Consider the following 18,446-nt stretch of genomic DNA (forward strand, 5'->3'; position numbering starts at 1 on the left):
ATGTTCTGGATTCCACCATAAAGTCCATGGACAGCCCATTCTATCACAAGCCTACTGCTTCCTCTATCACTGGGTTTTCTGGTAAAATGAAATAAGGATCCTTTTCCAGAGTGGGCTGTGGTAGCAGCTGTTCAGGGCCATAGGGCTTTCAGTCAGCACTTCCCAGGTACCCTTTCATTTAACCCAACACCCCCAGGCAGCAGGCCTATTATCTTGTCCATGTGGAATATTAAAAGGTCTGTCTTAAATTTTAGCTGGAACAAAGTTTCAACGCTGTATTTCAAATCACTCATGGAAGAGTTTCATAGGAAATACTAAGACAATGTCATGTTTTTGCATCTGCCCAGGAGAATTTTTGGAGACTCTCCTCCCTGGTGACCACTGTGTGGAGCAGGAAAACATTTCTTGGGTAGCTGCTTTGCGCCAGGTGAGGCTACTGGTTTTACTTTCAGTACTTCCTGGAAGCCCTGCAACATTCCTGTATTTTACGCAGATGAGGAAATCCAAGCCCAGAGAGACTACTGACTTGCCTACGGTCACATAGGGAGGAAGCAGCAAGGTCTGGATCAAGGGCAAACCCTCTAAGGCGTAGCCCCCTCCTTCTGCCTGAAGAGATGGGGAGGCTGCCACATGGCCCTGGCTTCACAGTGACTTCAAAACTTCCTCACCCTCTTGACACCTCACAGCCTCTGAGCTTATCCTAGGAATAAATTCTGCCGTCCCCCTCGAGAAGCTGAGGAATCAAAAACGCAACACACACAGAGGGCCCTGCATGTGTGCAAACACGTAGTTCACGTGATGGCAGCAGATTAAGCTGTTTTCCCTCTTAGATGTGTCACCCAACCAGCTCCCTGACCTCTCTGCTGTGCTGGTCTGACGGCGACAATATGTCCCTGTGGACTAATTAGCATTAACTACTCAGGTCACTCCAAGGCCACTTAGAAGAACAAGTGCAAAAGACGAAACTGATGAGCATTGTGGCTGAAGACTGGAGAGGAAGGAAAAGAGTTAAAAGAAGGAGGGAAGAAATGTTTTATCTTTCTCAATCTCTCTCTCTGCTTAAACCAAAGATGAGTTTTCATCCAAGAAATGCAACCAGCCCAGGAGGTGGGTGGCCACTCTCCACACCAAAACGTGAAAACATCAAAATTAAATCCTTTTCCAGCTAATGTTACAAGTTGAACCTTGGTGGAGGCTCTGAAGGAGCAGACGACTTGTTTTTAAACTCTTAAGTGAGAGGAACCCCGAGGAAGCAGCAGAAGGAAGGAACCTGAATCTAAACTTGCTGCCCGTTGACAGGCACCCGTGACGGCCCCTGCCTTTGTGGGTGGGTCTTCCCAGTAACTCTGAAGCTGTTTCCATCACACCCACTCACTCAGCTTCTGAAATGGACGCAGGCAGGGAGGCCAAGTGTGGTTTGCAGGTGCCAACTTCCTTGTAAATTCCTTGCTGGTCTACGATTTATTGAGGTGCCTGACAATAGCTGCTTTTTTGGGTGCTGGTGGAAACATGGCAGCCTTGGGGGAATGTGCTCAAAGAACGCCCCCTTTCTCTGCCTTTCCTAGTGGCTGATCATCTCCTTCCTCCTTACAGTGACTTTTAGGAGGAACATCCAGATAGGGACCACTTCTCCCACTTTGCAGATGCGAAGACTGAGAAGTTCCCTGAAAAAGGATCTATTTTAATTGAGCTGGAGAGTTAGGGGTACTGAAAAGGAAAGCAAGCTGATAGACTGATAGTCCTGCCTGTTTCTCTTAGTACAGGCCCTTGTGCCTTCTCACCAAGGGTTCTGGCTTGAGTTCCCAATGGAGGTGCAAGTGTGAACCATCTATGCTGCAAGGAGTTTTGATGAGCTGGACTTGGGAAGGTAGGCAGTGGAAAGGGGGGCTGGGGTCAGATCAACCTCTCTGAGCATCACTTCCCTTCTCTTCTGTAAAAATGTCAATAACAATATCTGCCTGCCAGAGTCCTGAGAATTAAATGAAACGATGGATGAAACAACCCTCAGAGATAATAACTACAGCCTCTGTTTACTGAGGGCTCCCTGAGTGCCAGGGTCTGTTCAGCTCTTGTGTGTGGGTTCTCTCTCTTTGGCTATAAAAATGGCATTGGCAGAGCTGCGGGGCTGTGGGCTGGCTGTGCTGAGCCTTGGTGACACTTGGCATCTTCTATGCCATTCAGGACTACAGAATATCCCCAAGAATAAACACAGAGACAGGACCCAAATACCCATGGCGGCCTCCTGAACTTCCCTCCCTTTGATCTGGGGCATGCCTCAGTAAGGAGACTCTGGTTTCCACCCAGGCCCATTCCTGAGGAAGGAGCCCCAGTCCAGGCAAAGCCCAGACTCAGTGACACGACTTGTGGGTTAGAACAGAGACCTTCCTGTGAAGACTTTTCTGGTCTGTGGCCCATGTGAGAGATATTTGCTCATCGTGTTTCTACCTGGCCGAGGGAGGGATCCAGAGGGGCTTTCAGAAACCTAAATGGCTTGTCAGCCCTAACTCTGGACCTGAGGAAATGATTATGAACCCTCGAAGGTCTATTTGGAAGTGTCATGACCACAGATAAATAAGGAAAGGCAGAAGCCTCTGCCCACCCCATCTGACCCAGAGACTCCATCCTGGGGTCACTGACCATGGACTGGATGAACTGGGATTGGCCTGGGGGGGCGAAGTTTTCAGGAAGCAGGAGATGCCTGGATTCTTGTTCTCTATAGTCCTTCCTCCAAAGAGAAGAATCTAGAACCTCTGTTGGAAGCAGTCATTACACACATTTCTTAGGCAGAATGCCTTTGAGCTCCCTCTCCAAAAACACCTGGGCTGAGGTGTTTCCGTCTGGACCCAGAAAGAATCACTCCCCCAAAAACTGAGTGTGGGGGTGCATTCTCCCCTTTTAGAGGGTATTTTACACCCTCAAGTTCTGTCTCTGAAGGGAGTCGGGGCTGGTGGGGGCCAGTGACTCTGCCTTTCCCCACGTTCCCACTAAAACAAAAGCAAACACAGTCCAGAATGGGGGCTCATTCCTCTGCCTCCTCCTTTTAAAATCATCTTTTTTTCCTTAAACAAAATTGTTTCTTTTATCTTTCAGCTCCTTGTGTCCTCAGAACCACAGAGCTCAAAGCTTTCTCAGCGCAACTGAGAACTCGGCACCTCTTGGATTGATAAGTAGAGCAGCTTTAAAATGCTTAGAACTGAAGACAGACCAACTGTGGCGAGAGAAAGTAAACACATCCATGCACCAGTCAACCCTAGCAAGCTCCTCGCTGAGATTACAAACTGCGCTTCCTGCCTGAGCCGGCTAGGATGCTGGGGCAGGCTGGGGGAGAAGGGGGCAGAGCCACAAGGCAGACTCCTCTGCCTCAGTCAGTTGTGCCCCAGAGGAGAGGGGTCACTTGGGAGTCCGCTCAGGACCGGGTTTGGATGTTCCTAAGCATAGCAGACTCTGCCAACGTGTCCCCCATTGGTTTCACACTTGGAAATGTCCCAAGAGAGGACTGGCATCATTCTTCTGATCTGAAAGGGGTTCCTCTCTCTTATCCCCACGTTCTTTGTGCGCAGGTGAAATTCGCCGGTGAGAGAATTGGGATTTTTCACAAAATAGAATGTGATTGCTACATAATTTGATGTGAATATTTGAGGAACTTTTCCTATGAAAAATATATACCTTAAACACTCCTCCCCAAACACACACGCACAAATTGTTTTTATGAGAACCAATTAATAAATGCTAATTCATTCAGGCATATCTCCACTAAATTACTGTTTCATTTAATTGCGGGGGAATTTTCCATTACTAAACTCTCCCTTGCTGATTTTTTTTTGCATTATTTATATATTTTTTCAGTTTCACTAATAGTGAGGTTGGTATGCGATATTATCTGCTGTTTGTGCGTCTTAAATTTCTTTTTTCATTTAAAACGTTTCCTCATTCTTTCAGCTCCACGTAATCTGGGAGAAACATCATTAAAAGGAGACAAGATTTTAGACATAAATGATTGAAAAAGGCACCAGCTGAAATTAACCCGACAGGAGCGCATCTTGTCTGATGGTGCTTCTCTCATTTGAGGCGTGCAGGAGTGTGCGCGAGTGTGTCTCCGCTTTGGGCTAGTGTGCAAATGTTTTCCTATGTCAATGAGTCACGAGTCTATCTATGAAAAGATTGTGGGTACACAACTAGGGATGAAGATCACAAGGGCTTTAATAATAAAAATAAACAAGACTCAAATCTCTTTCTAAGTCTCAGAGCACAATGCATATTATCTTGCTTTCTTTTTGTGGACTCCAAATTCAGACTTTGACACCTAGACACCCAAGATCCACACCAGCCAGCTCCCAAAGATCTTGCTTCTTTTTATGCACAGGAAAGTGGGGGGTTTCTGGTGCTGGTTAGGGGTTGTGTAGGGGCTGTGGTAGAGATTGTGTTCCAAAGGGTGTGTTTTGAAGGAGAATTTCGATTTTCTTATATTGAATGGCAAAGGTTCCATGTACCTGGCTACCTTCCTTTCTGAAATAAGTTCTTTCATTTTTATTCTCTCCAGCCACCTTCTCCCTTTCTCTCCTCCCCCTCCCCCATCACCTCCTTTCAGAGTCTTTCTTTTTCTCTTTATTCTTTCCCTTCCTTCTCTCTTTCACAGTAAAATATTCTGGAGGATGTGAATGATTAAACTGTTTACTCCGAGGTTTAGGTATGAAAAGGCATGTCACTCGTAAGTAAAGTTTCACCTTTATACCCAGCTCTATCAATAATTACAGAACAAGGATGACCATTAGTAAATCTTTCTTACAATTAGCTCTTACGAAAATGATCCCATTTATTCTGAGTATATTGAGTTCTATTGATCTTACTTTTTACAAAAATTAATTACAAAGCAGAGTAACCTACCCCGAAAAGAAGTCAGCAGATAAAGGGATTCTGAGTTTCCACGGGAAAATGTATACCCATCAAACAAGTACCGCACAAAAATTAGAGATTTGAGGCCATAAATAGAAAGTTTTGACATATTGTTATAATAGTAGATGCTCTCCTTTGAACCAAAATATCTCTTAATAATCAAAATTCCATGAGATTGATTTTTGTGTTTTCCTCCACTTCCTTTGTCCTCTTCAGCAAAATTAGGCAGAGTCCTTTTGGGTATAGACGGATAAAATTAATTAACTTTCCTTCCACCCCCAAAAATCCTCCCAAATAAATGCTTCCAATAGACATCAAAAAAGTGTCAATTAGAAATAATTACTTCTTATCAATCAGTGGGGCAATTAAAGTGACAAAGCTTGAAAAGATACTTATCTTAAAACTAATTCACAAGGTAGCTAAATTATCTCCTAATTAACTTGCACTGAGGAGGGTGGCAGGATGGACCATCTTGAAACAAAGATGAATTGAGGAACCCCAATACCTCTTTATGTTCTTCCAGACTGTGTCCCATCCTGAGAAGACCTTATTTTCAACCCAGGCGAGAAACCTGGGAAGAAAAGAGACCCTTCCCAACTGCATTTGGCGCCCTTTCCTACTTTCTAAAACCAGGAGGAGGGAGGGCGGCTTTACATCTGAGATCTAGGAAGCTAGAGGCATGTTCCTCCTTGATCTTAAACCTCATTTTACCACTTGAATAATCTATTTTCAGGAGCTGGGTTTCGGCAAGTTATTGCACATAACTTTTAATGACAACCTACTTGCTTTTACTAAACTCTCTCAATGATACAGTATTATTGACATTTCATATTTATGTGGTTTCTCAATATTTATCGTTTCTCAATAGCTTGAATATTTTAAAAAAATGTTTTGGTTTCAGAGAATCTTTGTTCCCTGATGCTGCAAAATTCCCAGCGCATTTTACGGAAGGGTCAGCCCAGTGCTGACCAGCGCACGTTAGAATAATTCCTTATTCGCTCTCCATATCCTTTCAGAATAAAGTTGTAGAGAAAAAGGAAGATCTCTCGGCAAAGCCAGATCCGCCAAGAGTGAGCAGAGGGTGAGCTGCGGCGGCCGGCGGCAGAGGCCGCGCAGGAAACTTTTTTGATGGTCTCGGGTTATTAGAAACGGTGCGCTCGGCCTCTTTCGCGCGAAAAGCCCCCGGGCCGCCCGCGCCCCGGGATCCCGCTCCGGAGAAAACTTCAGTGGGTGCTCTCCCGGCAAAGCCGAACTCGGAAATGGAAATGCCTGGGGGAAGGGGGGAAACCGCTAAAACCTAAGAGAGAAATGGGCTTATAAAAACAGGAGGGTCAGCTTATGATTTTAGCTCCAAATATAGGTAACAGCGTCAAGTAAATCGATCAGAAAGGCACGGGGTCTCTCCTCCAGGTTTGCCGAGAGAGGAATTAGAAAAGAATCAGGGCACAGCTTTGACCCGTCTGAGCTGTGTTTTAGGCAATTTTCTTCTGCTTTATTAACATTAAATTAGACTAAAGGAGAAAGTCTCATGCTTCCGGGCTTCGGCTGTATTTATTTGCTTTGGGAAGGGTCTAGAAAAAGCCCCTCTACCTCCCCTAGACGGAAAAATACCTCTGCCCCTGGCCCTGCCGGGGGTGGACGGCCCCCTCCCCAAACCCAAGCGCGAGTCGCATCTGAACTAAAGGGAAAACGGCGCCTTACCATCTGGGCCTGTTGCTGATTAAAAATAAGGTAAAAATAAATCGTGTCTTTTTCTCTTCCTTCTTTTATTCCCATTTATTCTAATGAGTGCTTCTGGAATGAAAATAAGTAGCGAAAACAAAATCAAGCCCCCCCGAGGGGCCGTGACCTCGTCTTATTTGTTGAGCAGCGACAGAGGGAAAGGGTCTGGTCCAGCACGGCAAATGCGAGGTCCGAGAGCACCCACTCCTACCACTGCCAGAAGGTCAGCGGAAGGTCGGGGTGGGTGAGAGGGGAAAGATCGAACCGGGGAACGGAGCGGAAGCGGCCGGGACCAGCCTGCCGTGGGATCCGGCACCAGACACCGCTCGCTCGGCCACGGAGACGGTCCGGATCCCCAGGCCGGCCGACGTCTGTTATTGTACCCTTTGCTGGCTAAAGACTAAGAGGCTAAAACCTGGTCCTGGCCTCAGAAAGTGGTCAAGGAGCTTGCGCGGTGCCCAAACGCAGTTGGATAGGGGGTGCCAGGCAGTTCCGCTTGGTCCCCTGCTCGCCAGCCCCGCCGCTCCCAGGAAGGGCCGCGAGGTCTCTGCTCCGCGCCCCTGAAGCGGCCCCGCACCCGCAGAGGGCAGCCGGGACGGCTGTGACCCCACTCACGCAGGGGAACGGGGTGGGGAGGGAGAGTACTGCTGACTCTGTCTCTGGTCCTAGGGAGAACCGGCATGAGAAACCTTCTGGAGCCCTGGGGGCTTCCCTGCACCTCGTACAGTGGCGCCTCGGCCCCCTGGACCCGAGACTGCGCGGCGCAGCTCGGACCCGCGGCGCTCTGGGCTAAATTGAGATCTCAGCCGCGCGCCGCGCCCGATCCGACCCTCCTTATTATAACAAATGTCCGGTTTGCCGAGCGGGACTTCATATTCGCCGAGAATTCATCTGAAATATTGATTTCCTCTCACTTCGCCTGCCCAAATCGATAGCGCTGCGCCCTGGCCCCATAAATCGCCTTCCCCGCAGCCGGCCCGACTCCATCCATCACCGCGGGCCGGGCCGCGCCTCTGCCTGCTATCCACACTTGCTGTGCGCCAGGGCGGCCATGCCCACCTCGCCGACCGGCGCTGACCCTAGGGCTCCTTCCCAGCACAGGCTAGCCGGCACGGGCCAGGAAGTGGGGAGGATCAGGCGCCGCAGCCAGGGACCCCAAGCGCTTTGAAGGCCCTGGGCCCGGGCGCCCCGAGGAGGGGTTTCGGCCCCGGAGGCAGCTCAGTCCTCACAGGCCGGATGCCCAGCGCGCGGCTCCCCGCCTGCCCAGTACTCGGCAAGGAGGAGTCCGGAAGCACCTGAGTGCACTCACGGCTCCCAGGCCCCGGACCACGGGCTCCTTTCCCGTTGGGTTGAGAGGTGCGCGGGGCTCACGGTCCCGCCCGGGGAGCCACGGGCAAGAGCTGCGCGCCCCCGGGGACGAGGGCTTGGAGGTCGCGGGTAGGGGAACCGCAAGTCCAGCACCGGCGCGGCCCAGGGCCTGAGAGCGCGCAGGATGCCCACTCTAATGGGCCATGCAAAACGGGGGTAGGGCGCGAAGGACACCCCTTTGATCCCCACGGAGAGCTGCTCACCGCTCCGTGTGGTCTGCAGAAACCAAGGCCTGGGGAGGGCGGCTCTGCCGGGCCGAGGGGGACCCCAGGGCCCGGGAGCGGCGAGGCAGCCGCAGTGGACAGCCAGGCCCGAGGCGCCCCCAGCTGCGTCCCCACGTAGGTGGGCCCCGGGAGCCCGGAGCGTACGCTCCCCAGCCCCACCGACCCGAGCGCGCGCACGGACGCACGGCGACGCGGGGGCTCGGGGGTCCTGGCCACGCCGCCTTCTTACCCGATCTGATGGAGTTGTGAGGCATCGCCGGGGAGTCGCTCGCAGCCCGCCGAGGACTCAGGGCTTTCTCACGCAGGTCCCTGCCGCGCCCGCCGCCACGTCGCTGCCCTGCATAGACCCAGGGGAAGGGGCATAAGATTCCATGTCCGTCGCTTTAGACCTCCTCCCTAGGCCCTATCCTTTAGACTTTCGTCGCGTGGCAGGAGCCGGACGATTTTTAGGCGAAGTGTGGCCAACCTCAGCCTGGCCTAACTAACACATGCCTGTCCGGAGGATACGGGATTGGGGGTCCGCCAAGGAAGCCCCAGACTCCAGCCCGTGTGCCCTCTTCCTCTGCCGCCCCAGCCTCAGCCAGCTTCAACTTGGGAGATAAAAGGCTGCCAGGCTTCCTGGGACCCTCTCCCTTCTCGAATCACCCCCTCCCGCAGTCAGCTGTGAGCCAACCCCTGGGCAGCATACCTGGCCGGCTGGCCGCAGGCCCTCACTGCCTGGGTCCGCCCGCGAAGGTGCCCTGGGCCCCGAGTCTCTCCTGGTTGCGAAGTTTGTTCCCATCCACCCGGCATCGCCGACCGGTTTTATCCCGCCAGGGCACTGAGAGATGGGTCTGGAGAGGCTCGCAGGCCTCGGATTGGCTGGCTCGGTGCAGGGGGGTGCAGGAAGGGGAGGCTTTTGCAAGGGGGACATGGCTGAGTGGACTCAGGAGTTAGAAACACTCGCTGGAGCTTCTGTTTCCAGCGGAGAAAGGAGAGGGAGGCAGCTGAGTCCTCACTCAGCAGGCCTGGAAATATTCGAGGAGTGGGAGGTGGAGGCCTCGGGGCCTGAGGATGAGGGTCTCTGGGTCCTCCTGGAGTCACCCACCACCAGAAGTGAGAGAAGTGGCCGCCCTAGGACACCCTGTGTCCCCCCTCTCCTGGTGTGCTCATGAGAAAGCGGCTTTTTCTTTTACACTAGGGAACTTTTGTTTTTATGCCTGGTTCTTAAGGTGGAAGCTTGCTCATGGGGCTGGAGGCTGGATGGGCCACCTTCTCACCACTGCTGTGGACCTCTTCCAGGGCAGAACCCGGAACAGTCCCAAACCCATTCCCTCCACATGGCCCAGACAGGGTCCACACCCTCACATTGTTAGGTTAATGAAAGTCATCACATAGCCTGTTCCACAGGGACTCCTCTCTCCTCCCAAACAGGCAGCCATCAGCCCTCTTTCCTGTTCCTTGAGGGTTTTGAACTTGGGAGACGAGTTCAGAGGACCAGAGTGAGGGCCTAGATTTCACCTCAACAAGGAGGGGTGTTAGAATAGGACAGGATGAGCTGACCTCTATCTAGCCTTGTCTGCAGGAATCAGCAGCCTCGGGGAAGTGGGGGGCGTGAGTGTGGAGAAGAAGGGGTCTTTTGGGTGGAAAACCGAAGATGTTAGTGGTGGCAAAAACTCCCCCCTCCTTCCTCACAGGTCTTCTCTTCTGTCAGGGAAGAGAGGCTCAGGGAGGATTGTGTGTGGGAAGGCATGTCTGGAGCACCTGCAGGCCAGTGGGGCAAGGCCCGGATGCTCCCCCAATCTCAAGCCAGACTTCTGGACTCAGGATCACAGCTGAGAGACAGCGATGCTCCCTGGTTTGAAGGGGCTGTGCTGCCTGGAGGAGCTGCTCTGGGATACAGTGGCCAGAGGTGTAGGTGAGAGGGAGGGGAAGGGGCAGAGGAAGTGGGGTTATTCAGGGGACATGTGTGTATGTGTGTGTGCGTGAATGTACACAATTTTTCTTAATTAAAAAAGGTTTTACTTTTCAGGTTAATCCCTCCTCTCGCCTGGACTTTCTTGTTTCTCAATTTAGCAGGAATGAATCGTTTTGTGAAAAGAAAAAGAATACGTATGTCCCTAAGTGGATCCTCCACATTTGTAAATGTCTTTGAAGAAAAACAATAGGTGCTTGATTGTTTTAAATCTTTCTCCAAAATTGTTATTAAAAATTGCTCTGTGATTTCCAAAGTTCCAGATATTCCACTTCTCTGGTCGGAGTCCCTGGAGAGAGAAGATGGAGGTAGACCTTGGAGTGAGTCCCACCAACCCCACAGGCCAGTTCGCCACTCTGGCCCCTGTCCTGCTGTTGTAGGGGAGTCGCGGCGTGTGGAGGCCGTGGCAGAGACTCTGACCATCCGTGCTGTCCTCCCACCAGGCAGCAGTACCCCAGGGTGAGCCCTCATCCAAACAGTTCTGCAAACCTCCGAGGGCCTACCCAAGCCGAGGGCCTGCGAGCACCGATAACCGTGGAAACTCATGCATCCATTCTCACCAAGGCTTTTCTCCTTCTCAGCAAAACAAACCCCCCTCCTCATTTGTGGCAATAGTTCTCAAAGGGCCAAAATGGCAAGTTGTCAAAGCATTCCTGTCCCATTTGTGAGCTCATTTTTTAAAAATTATTTTAATATGAAGGCTTATGTGCAAAAAACACACCCAAACACCTTGAGAGCACCCCCTCCGCAGACTGCAGGTGACATAGCAGATGACCAGGGGGTGCTCCTCAGAGAAGTCCTAGAGCCAAGAGGCCAACCAGCCGTAAGAGCACAGTGAGCCCCATGACCTCGTGGTCTGGCCCAGCTTTCTAATTACAGTGGGGAATCAGGCCTGGGGTTCTTGCTACTTTCTAATTCTCTCCAACCAAGGCCAGGAAAGTGGCTATTAATCAGTACCCCAACTCTTTGGGGTCGGTCTCCTCCTCTGCAAAATGAAGAGGTTGAAACGATGACTTTTATCACAATTTTTTCTCTCGAACTTTGAAAATCCATGATTCTTTTAGTTAGGATTGCAAATCTCAAGCCTTCCTTTGATGTGACTTAAAATTTCAAAGTGAATTCGGCATCATGACTAAGAGACTCTCAGATCAATGGGAAATTCAGAACACACTTTTTAAAACCAACGCCTTCTCCTCCAGCCCTTCTTCTCAGATTTGATGCCCAAGATGCTTTCATGCTGAGATTATCAGCTGGCAACCTGTGGTTTAAGCCCAGTTACATTTTTTTTTTTTTAACTCAAGGTTTTTCCCAGAAAATTTAATTACTTGCCAATATGAAAATAAATAGAGAAAAGAGAATAACTCTGCTTGCCTTTAAAAATTTGACAGATCTGGCCACAGATCTGACTATTTCTCTGTGGAAATGAGTATTCTTTCAGGGTTTAACATTCAAAGAGTTTAATACACATCCCGGGTAGCTGCCTCACTCCAGTTGAGTATTCTGATTTTTTAAATTCTAAGTTGAGCTGCTGTGCCTTCAGAAGATGACGTTTCTTTCCAGGATTCAGCTGAAATCCTTTGGGTTGGTGGTAGGGTTTGTCAGGGACAAGAAGGAGGGTGTCCCTAGATGTGGGATTTTTGGCGCTAAAACTGAACTGTCTCAGGCAAACCAGGGTAAGTTGGTCATCCTAGCTGATAGAATTGGGAAGGAGGGTGGTTTGGGGTCTTTTATAAGCAGCTCAGAGTTTATACTGACTACCGGGCTAGGTGTTTAATTGCACAAGTGGAATCCTACCAGCTTCTGGCTCAGGCTACTTGGCCCCTTGAACTCCAGCGTGGTCCATGGGTCTCTCTCCCTCACGCCCATGTACCCCAGGAGAGGCAGCCGGGGACTACCTCCTCCCTTTTGACATGAAGTCTCAGAAGTTTCTCTGTGCAGAGTGATGAGAGGCCAGCCTTGGGGGAAGATCCCTGCCGCCAACAACCCTCCTTGCCTAGCTGCCATGCAACCTTCCCCTACACGGTAAACAATTCCTGGGACAGAAGTGCATCCTTTGAGGAGGGAATAGCGGCTCCCTACTTTGAATTAGAAGGTGAGTGCTGCAGCCATGGCTATGTGAAATGAGACCATTTTCTTTCCCGGAGCCTGGGTTTCCTTTTCTGTAGGATGTGGGTGCAGGTGGGGAGGGGAAGGCCATCTCATAGCTTTGTTGTGAGGATGAACAGAATGGTGAATTTTGTGAAAGCCCTTTGAAAACGACAGCTCTGTACAAAAGTTAATTATTATTAGACAACAAAGGCAGGGCAATGCTTCCAAGAAGAGCGGAGTTAAAACTCCTTTAAAATTATGCTGTAGAAGTCAATTCCTTTAATCCTTTCCCAAAAGCACTGTGAGTTTTTCAAACAGCCTTCTGAGCCCCTGGGTGATGGATAAGTGAGCCTTAGGACGGGAAAGGGCCAGCGAGTATGCCCTGTGGGTTTAGGGTGGGTGTGGGGGCCACTGTGGGGGCAGGGGTGTCTGTGCCGGGAGCAATGAATACCCTGTGACCCAGAAAGAGGGCAGCAGAGCCAATGGCAGAAGGGGAGAGCCAGCGCCACGGCAGAGCTTCCAGCCTCTCTGACTTCACTGTTTGGCAGAGGGCAAGAAGTGCTCAGAACATAGGCAGTTTTCGCTCCACCCTTGCCCCTCATAGACTTGCCCAATGGTGCCTCAGCCACATGGGATTTCTACCCTGTCCCCACACCTCAGGAAATGGCCGACAGCCTGCCCCCAGGCCTCCTGGTGGCTGTTGCAGAGAATCAATCATTAATTACCCCGTGCTCCTCCCTCCTCCCCCAGGCTTTCAAAACACAGAAATAGAAATACAGGTCCTGGCAGGTGAAAGCAAAGGGCCACTGGTTGTGGAAAGCAGTTTGGAAAAAGCCACCTGTGGCATGCGTCCAATTGATTTTGCATTGGAGATGGGTCCTGGGCACCTGTCTCTCTACAGCCCCTTGGTGGCTGCCACCTGGGGTACCAGGAGGAGATCCGGTGTTTCCCGGGTTGGGTGGGAAAGAGCTGTACCGGGGAAGCAGAGAGGAAGGTGACAGATGGAGGGGAAAGAAGCAATGTATAGAGGGGATAATACAGGTCCGTTTCTTTTTTCTAGTTTTAATAGTTTTTAAAAAGTTACAAATAATGAGCTAGGCTCTTTTGCAACCCATTTTGCAGATGAGAAAAAGGAACACGTCTCAATTACTCAGCTGGTAGGTGGATGACTCAGTGTTCAAATAAGCACTAGTGACCCAGGCCTTACCTTAGGTGTTCAAAATTCTGCTCACCCCAGCCTGGTTCCTCCCACTCCCCAGCAGCACCTACCCGCTTCCCATCAGGAAGGAAGGTTCTGGAACCCAGGGAGTTGCCAAGGTGAGGTCAGACCCCCAAGGCCAGAAAACTTTCCTGCCACAGGAGAGGAGAGCAGCTCACTCAGCAGGAATGCCCTCCCCTTGGCCAGGCCCCTGCGGTCCATTCCAGAACAGCAGGAGTCAGGGCACAAGAATCCTCTCAGGCCAATGCCAGGGCACTGGAGGGGGCTGCCTTCCTGACAGCTGTCCCTGGGGAGGCACCGAGGAAAAAACCCACGACTCTTCATCAGACTCAGGCTTGGCTTTGTTTTCCGTGGCCAGAGGTTCCGGCTGTTTGCACAAACCACAGACCAGAGCATGGCCTCCCCTAACCCTTGGCAGTGCCCAGGGCCCTGATGAAAGGATCAGAGACCCTGGTGGTTGGGGAGGGGGAAAAGGGGAGAAGTTGAGCGATAGAGAAGGTTCAGGAGATGTAACCTGCCTTTTGCCCCCAGCCTTCACTGCCTGCCCCCGGGAAGGCTTCTAGCGTTCCTAGCAGAGCCATCCTGGGTGCTTTGCCTCACCTTGGGCCTCGGCTCGCCCCAAGACTCTCCTGCCAGCTGGACCTCTTGCATGATGCTGCAGACTGTGCAGCCTCTGCCTTCCCTGCGTTTGGAGGAGCAGCCCAGAGGGTTTAGGGTTTTGGGCTCCCATTTCTGTCTCCATGCTCCAGTGCCCCAGGGATGGGGCCATCCTGACTGTTCTATAGCTCCCATACTAGGACGGACTCACCATCATCTTGAGGGAATGCTAAGCATGGCATTTCCTTCTAATAACAACAGCTACCTCTACTATTATTTGCTAAGTATTACTAAATGCTAGGGATGGTTGAGTGCCTTATTACATATAACCCCATTTATTTTCCACAACACCCAATGAAACCGAGTTTTGAGGCAACTGGGGTATTGAGGTTGCTCTGGGTCACCCCACTGCTAAGCGGTAGAGCCAGGATCTGAATTCAGGCTCATCTAAGACACGAGCTAGTATTCTCTCCACTACTCGAGGGGGTGTTTCCAGGGCACGGACAGCTGTAAAAGCTCCAAGAAAGTTATTGGAATAAACTAGAAAGAGTCTTGTTTGTCAGTTTCAGGGGCCACCAGTGGCCTATTGGGAAGAAGCTCGACCCCTGGTAATGAGACTTACACTTCCTAGGCCCTGAGAGAGGACAGGTAAATGAAAGAATGCAAAGAAATCAAAGGTTGAGGTCACAGCAAGTCCCACTTCTCCCTGATGAATTCCCGCGCTCTTGGCAAGACGCACACATAGAACACGTGCAAAGTGCACACACACAACACGTTTGTGGCAAGAATGAGCAAATCATCCACCTATACATTCTCCTTTTTCTTTTTTTTCAGCTTTATTGAGGGACAATCCACAAGTAAAATGGTAAGATATTTAAGGTATACATCGTGGTGATTTGATAAATGCATACACTGTGAAATGATTCCTACCAGCTGGTTAATTAACACTTTCATCACCTCACATATTTATCATTTTTTTTAGTGTGAACATTTCAGTTCTACTCTCCTAGCAAATTTCAATGATATAATGCAGTGTTATCAATTTTAGTCACCATGCTTTACATTAGATCCTCAGACCCTAAACCTATGCGTTTTTCCAAATTTTGTTTTAAAATTTTCCATTTTAGGCACATCATCTTTCATTTGTCCTAAACTCCTCTCCTTTGAACCTCATGGAATGTGCTGTGGCCCTGATGATTTCTGTTTGTCTCGTCCACATTCCCTATCACTTTCTAGACTTTGATCCCATCTGCTCTGAGACTTCATTTGTCCAAGTAGGATCACTTCCCTCTGGCTCACTTGAGAGGAGAGAGTCCAGAGTCCTGGAAAAGGATCTTTTCTCCCTTGAATCCTGGTACTTGCCCTTGCAGAATGCAGAGACCATGTAGGAATCATAACTGAGAGGCTGGAAAACTGGCAGCCAAAGCTGGAATCCTGGCACATTCCTTAACTGGCTGTGTGACCTTGTGCCAATCACCCAACTTCTCTGAGCTGAAGTCTTTGAGTCTGAGAAGTGAGACTAATAAGGGTACTTCTCTTGTATTATATTGAGATGATTCAGTCAGATTAAGTGCTTGGGGCACAGTGGGTGCTCAATAAATGTTAGTGTGAAAGTAAAACTAGCCACAATAAAGATGATGGAGAAGTGTTGCTCATAGACCTTGGGGTGGTGTCACTGTCACCATACTCAGGACACCAAGAGACACTCAGAGGTACCAAAGGTGATAAGAGGGTGAGGGGACTGGGAAGAAGGAGAACTGAACTTGGTCCTGAGACAACTGGAGCACCAAGTCTCTGGGCTTATGCGAGCTGCTTCCTCCCACCCCCGTCTCTGGTTGCGCACCCACTGGGGCTCAGGCCTCTGTCCTCCAGAGCGCCCAAGACTGCACTCACGGGCCAGACCCTGCTCCACCGCCCGAAGGGGCTGCCAAGTTCTTCAGCCTGAGAACTCTCCTCCCAGAGTGTTCCTGTGGCTTTGCGGGTGGAGTCCAGAATATGAGACACCATTCCTGGGAGGCATGCCATTCTGGACCTGTGATTCTTCAGGCTCAGCTTCGTAGTGGGTGATGTCTGACCTCGCTGCCACTTTCTGATTCACTGAGAAGCCTGTCTTATTTAATTTTCTCCCTCTCTCTTTCCTTCCTTCCTCTTCCTTCGTGTATTTATTGATAGCTTATATATATAATATATCATAAATAATTCAAACAGTGATGACAGATGCCTCCCTTCTTGCCTTCCCTTTCTTAGCCTGAGGGAACCTTGTTATCTGTTTGACACTTGTCCTTCCAGACCTTTTCTATTCATACCTTGTGTCTGTTACTGGAGAAATCATGGCCTTCATTTTTAGGAGTGTGCATTTTAGCACACATAGCAGCATGCTGTACATAAGTCTTGCTCTGCAAGTTGCTTTTATTCACTTGACAATGTCTTGAACATCTTTCCACATCAGGACATATAGCTCTACCTTCTTCCTTTTAACTTTTCCATCATAGTCCAAAATACAGATAGAATGTAGTCTAAGTAACTGTCCCCCATTTGATGAATATATACCTTGCATCTTCTTTCCTATCAAATTTGTTCTGCAATGAACTCCTTGTGCACACGTGTGAATATTTTCCTGGAGAAATTGGAAAAGAGAAATGGAATTGTGGGAGCACAGGGTGGGCACCTACAAAATGGGCATGGACCACTTGACTTCCCACCAGCCTCACTTGGCTTCTTTTCTCATTGCTTGACTATCCCTTTAAAGGTTGAAAGTAAGCAGGTTGGGCAGAGTAAGAAGCTGGTATCTGTGAGGTTTCCTAATCCAGGCTCATTGCCGTTCTCTAGGCAGTGACCAAGGTGTACAGAAGCTCAGGGTGGGCATCCGACTTGGGAACGCTCTTCATCCTGAGAGCATTCTTGACTGCTCAGAACTAACCAGGGAAGAAAGAGAGGAGGAGCTCAGCCCCCTGGGGTCCCAAGGCCACCTTCACAGGTCAAATTGGGTGACTGAGTTCTGTGTTATGGTCTCTCCTTCAGGATTCAAGAGACAGCTGGACACCCATGCTTGAGACTCAGTCTCTCCATTCCGGAGCCTGAAGTGGTGTGAACTCAAAGTAAGACAGACCTGAGGTTGTGACACAGCTGTGCCCTGAGCTGTGTGATCTTGGGAAAGTCACTTATCTACTCTGGTTCTCTGGTCCTTCATATTTAGCAAAAAATGCATATAATATTCACATCCTATCAGTAGAGTGGTATGAACATGATTTGTAAACTGCTAAGAAATGGAGAAATGTGAGGGATGATGAATTTGAAGCAATAATGATGATGAATATAATGCCAGGGTTACCTCCGCAGGATAGCCCTTTCTTTCTCCCTCCCTTCCTTTCCATGTATTTAGTTACACAAATATTTATTTAGCATCTACTAAGCGCTGGGCACTCTGCTAGGACCTGGGCACAGAGTGGTGAGCAAACCAAGAATCATGTACTCAGGGAACAAATCGGTTCCTACAGGGAGGTGTGCTACATGCTGTGATGGGGCTGGACTGGGAGGTATGGGGAGCAGAGAGCAGGGCATCTCACAGAGTCTTGGCTGTTCAGAAGACTCTAGCAGAGTCCAAGAGGAAGAGGTGGAACCAACCAGGCAAATAGAGGATGGGAGGAAGCGAAGATAGAGTATTCTCGTATGGACAGAAAAAAATGCCTTTACATGTGAAGATGCAGAGGCCGGGGGTGCCAGGTACATTTAGGGAACTGAATTCAGTGCAGCGGGAAATAAAGTGCAATTATAGGGTGTGTGTATTTGTGTGTGTGTGTGCAGGTCTGGTGAGAGCTGAGAGATGGAAGTGGGAAAGTGTGTAGGGTTAGATCATAAAAGTCCTTATAGGCATGCTAAGGAATTTGGACTTTATGCTGAAAAGCAAAGACAGTGTTTAAATGGATTTTAGCAGGGGAAAGGAATGGCCAGACTTATGTTTTAGAAAGTTCTTCCTGGCTGCAGTGTGGAGAATGGAGTGGAGGAGACCAGGTTGCAGGCTGGGGGAGGCTGTGTTGCCATAGTTCCTGAGGGATGATGAGAGTATTGAGGGTGGAGAGAAGTGATCACAAGGATGCAGTGGTGGAAATGTTGTCACAGTCAGTTGTTGACTCTCGATTTTGTCCTTGGTCTAGCGGTGAGAGCCTGAAGCTCTGTGAAGACCAGATCCAATGTAAATGCCAGCCCTATCCTATCCTCGTGTGTCCTCTGGAGGGCCCAGAGCTTGGGTCCCAAAAATGTGGTAGCCGCTGCAGGCAGATCTGGCTTTTCTCACTCTGAAACCTCCCGATGACCCAGGGGAAGTTTCTGTCTGATGACGGTCAGATCAGGCAAGAGAGGCGGGCGATATTGGTCCTGCCCC

At 49.9% G+C, this 18,446-nt stretch overlaps 1 protein-coding gene across 11 annotated transcripts in view; it reads right to left on the reverse strand.

The window, feature by feature from the left end:
- PAX8 (paired box 8) overlaps positions 1 to 9,029 on the reverse strand; it is a 59,096-nt gene extending 50,067 nt beyond the window's left edge. For 10 of the 11 annotated variants that reach the window (XM_070573658.1, XM_008528448.2, XM_070573659.1 and 7 more), the window contains exons 1-2: positions 8,896 to 9,014; positions 8,437 to 8,544 (exon numbers count right to left, since the gene is read on the reverse strand). In XM_070573658.1, coding sequence (XP_070429759.1) covers positions 8,437 to 8,461 — 25 coding nt within the window. In that variant the 5' untranslated portion in view covers positions 8,462 to 8,544; positions 8,896 to 9,014. Of the gene's footprint in view, positions 1 to 8,436; positions 8,545 to 8,895 lie in introns of all 11 variants that reach the window. The other variant, XM_008528449.2, reaches the window with a different exon arrangement.
- Between the last annotated feature and the right edge of the window lie 9,417 nt (positions 9,030 to 18,446).

The sequence above is a fragment of the Equus przewalskii genome, chromosome 14 (assembly GCF_037783145.1).
Source record: "Equus przewalskii isolate Varuska chromosome 14, EquPr2, whole genome shotgun sequence".
NCBI lineage: Eukaryota > Metazoa > Chordata > Mammalia > Perissodactyla > Equidae > Equus > Equus przewalskii.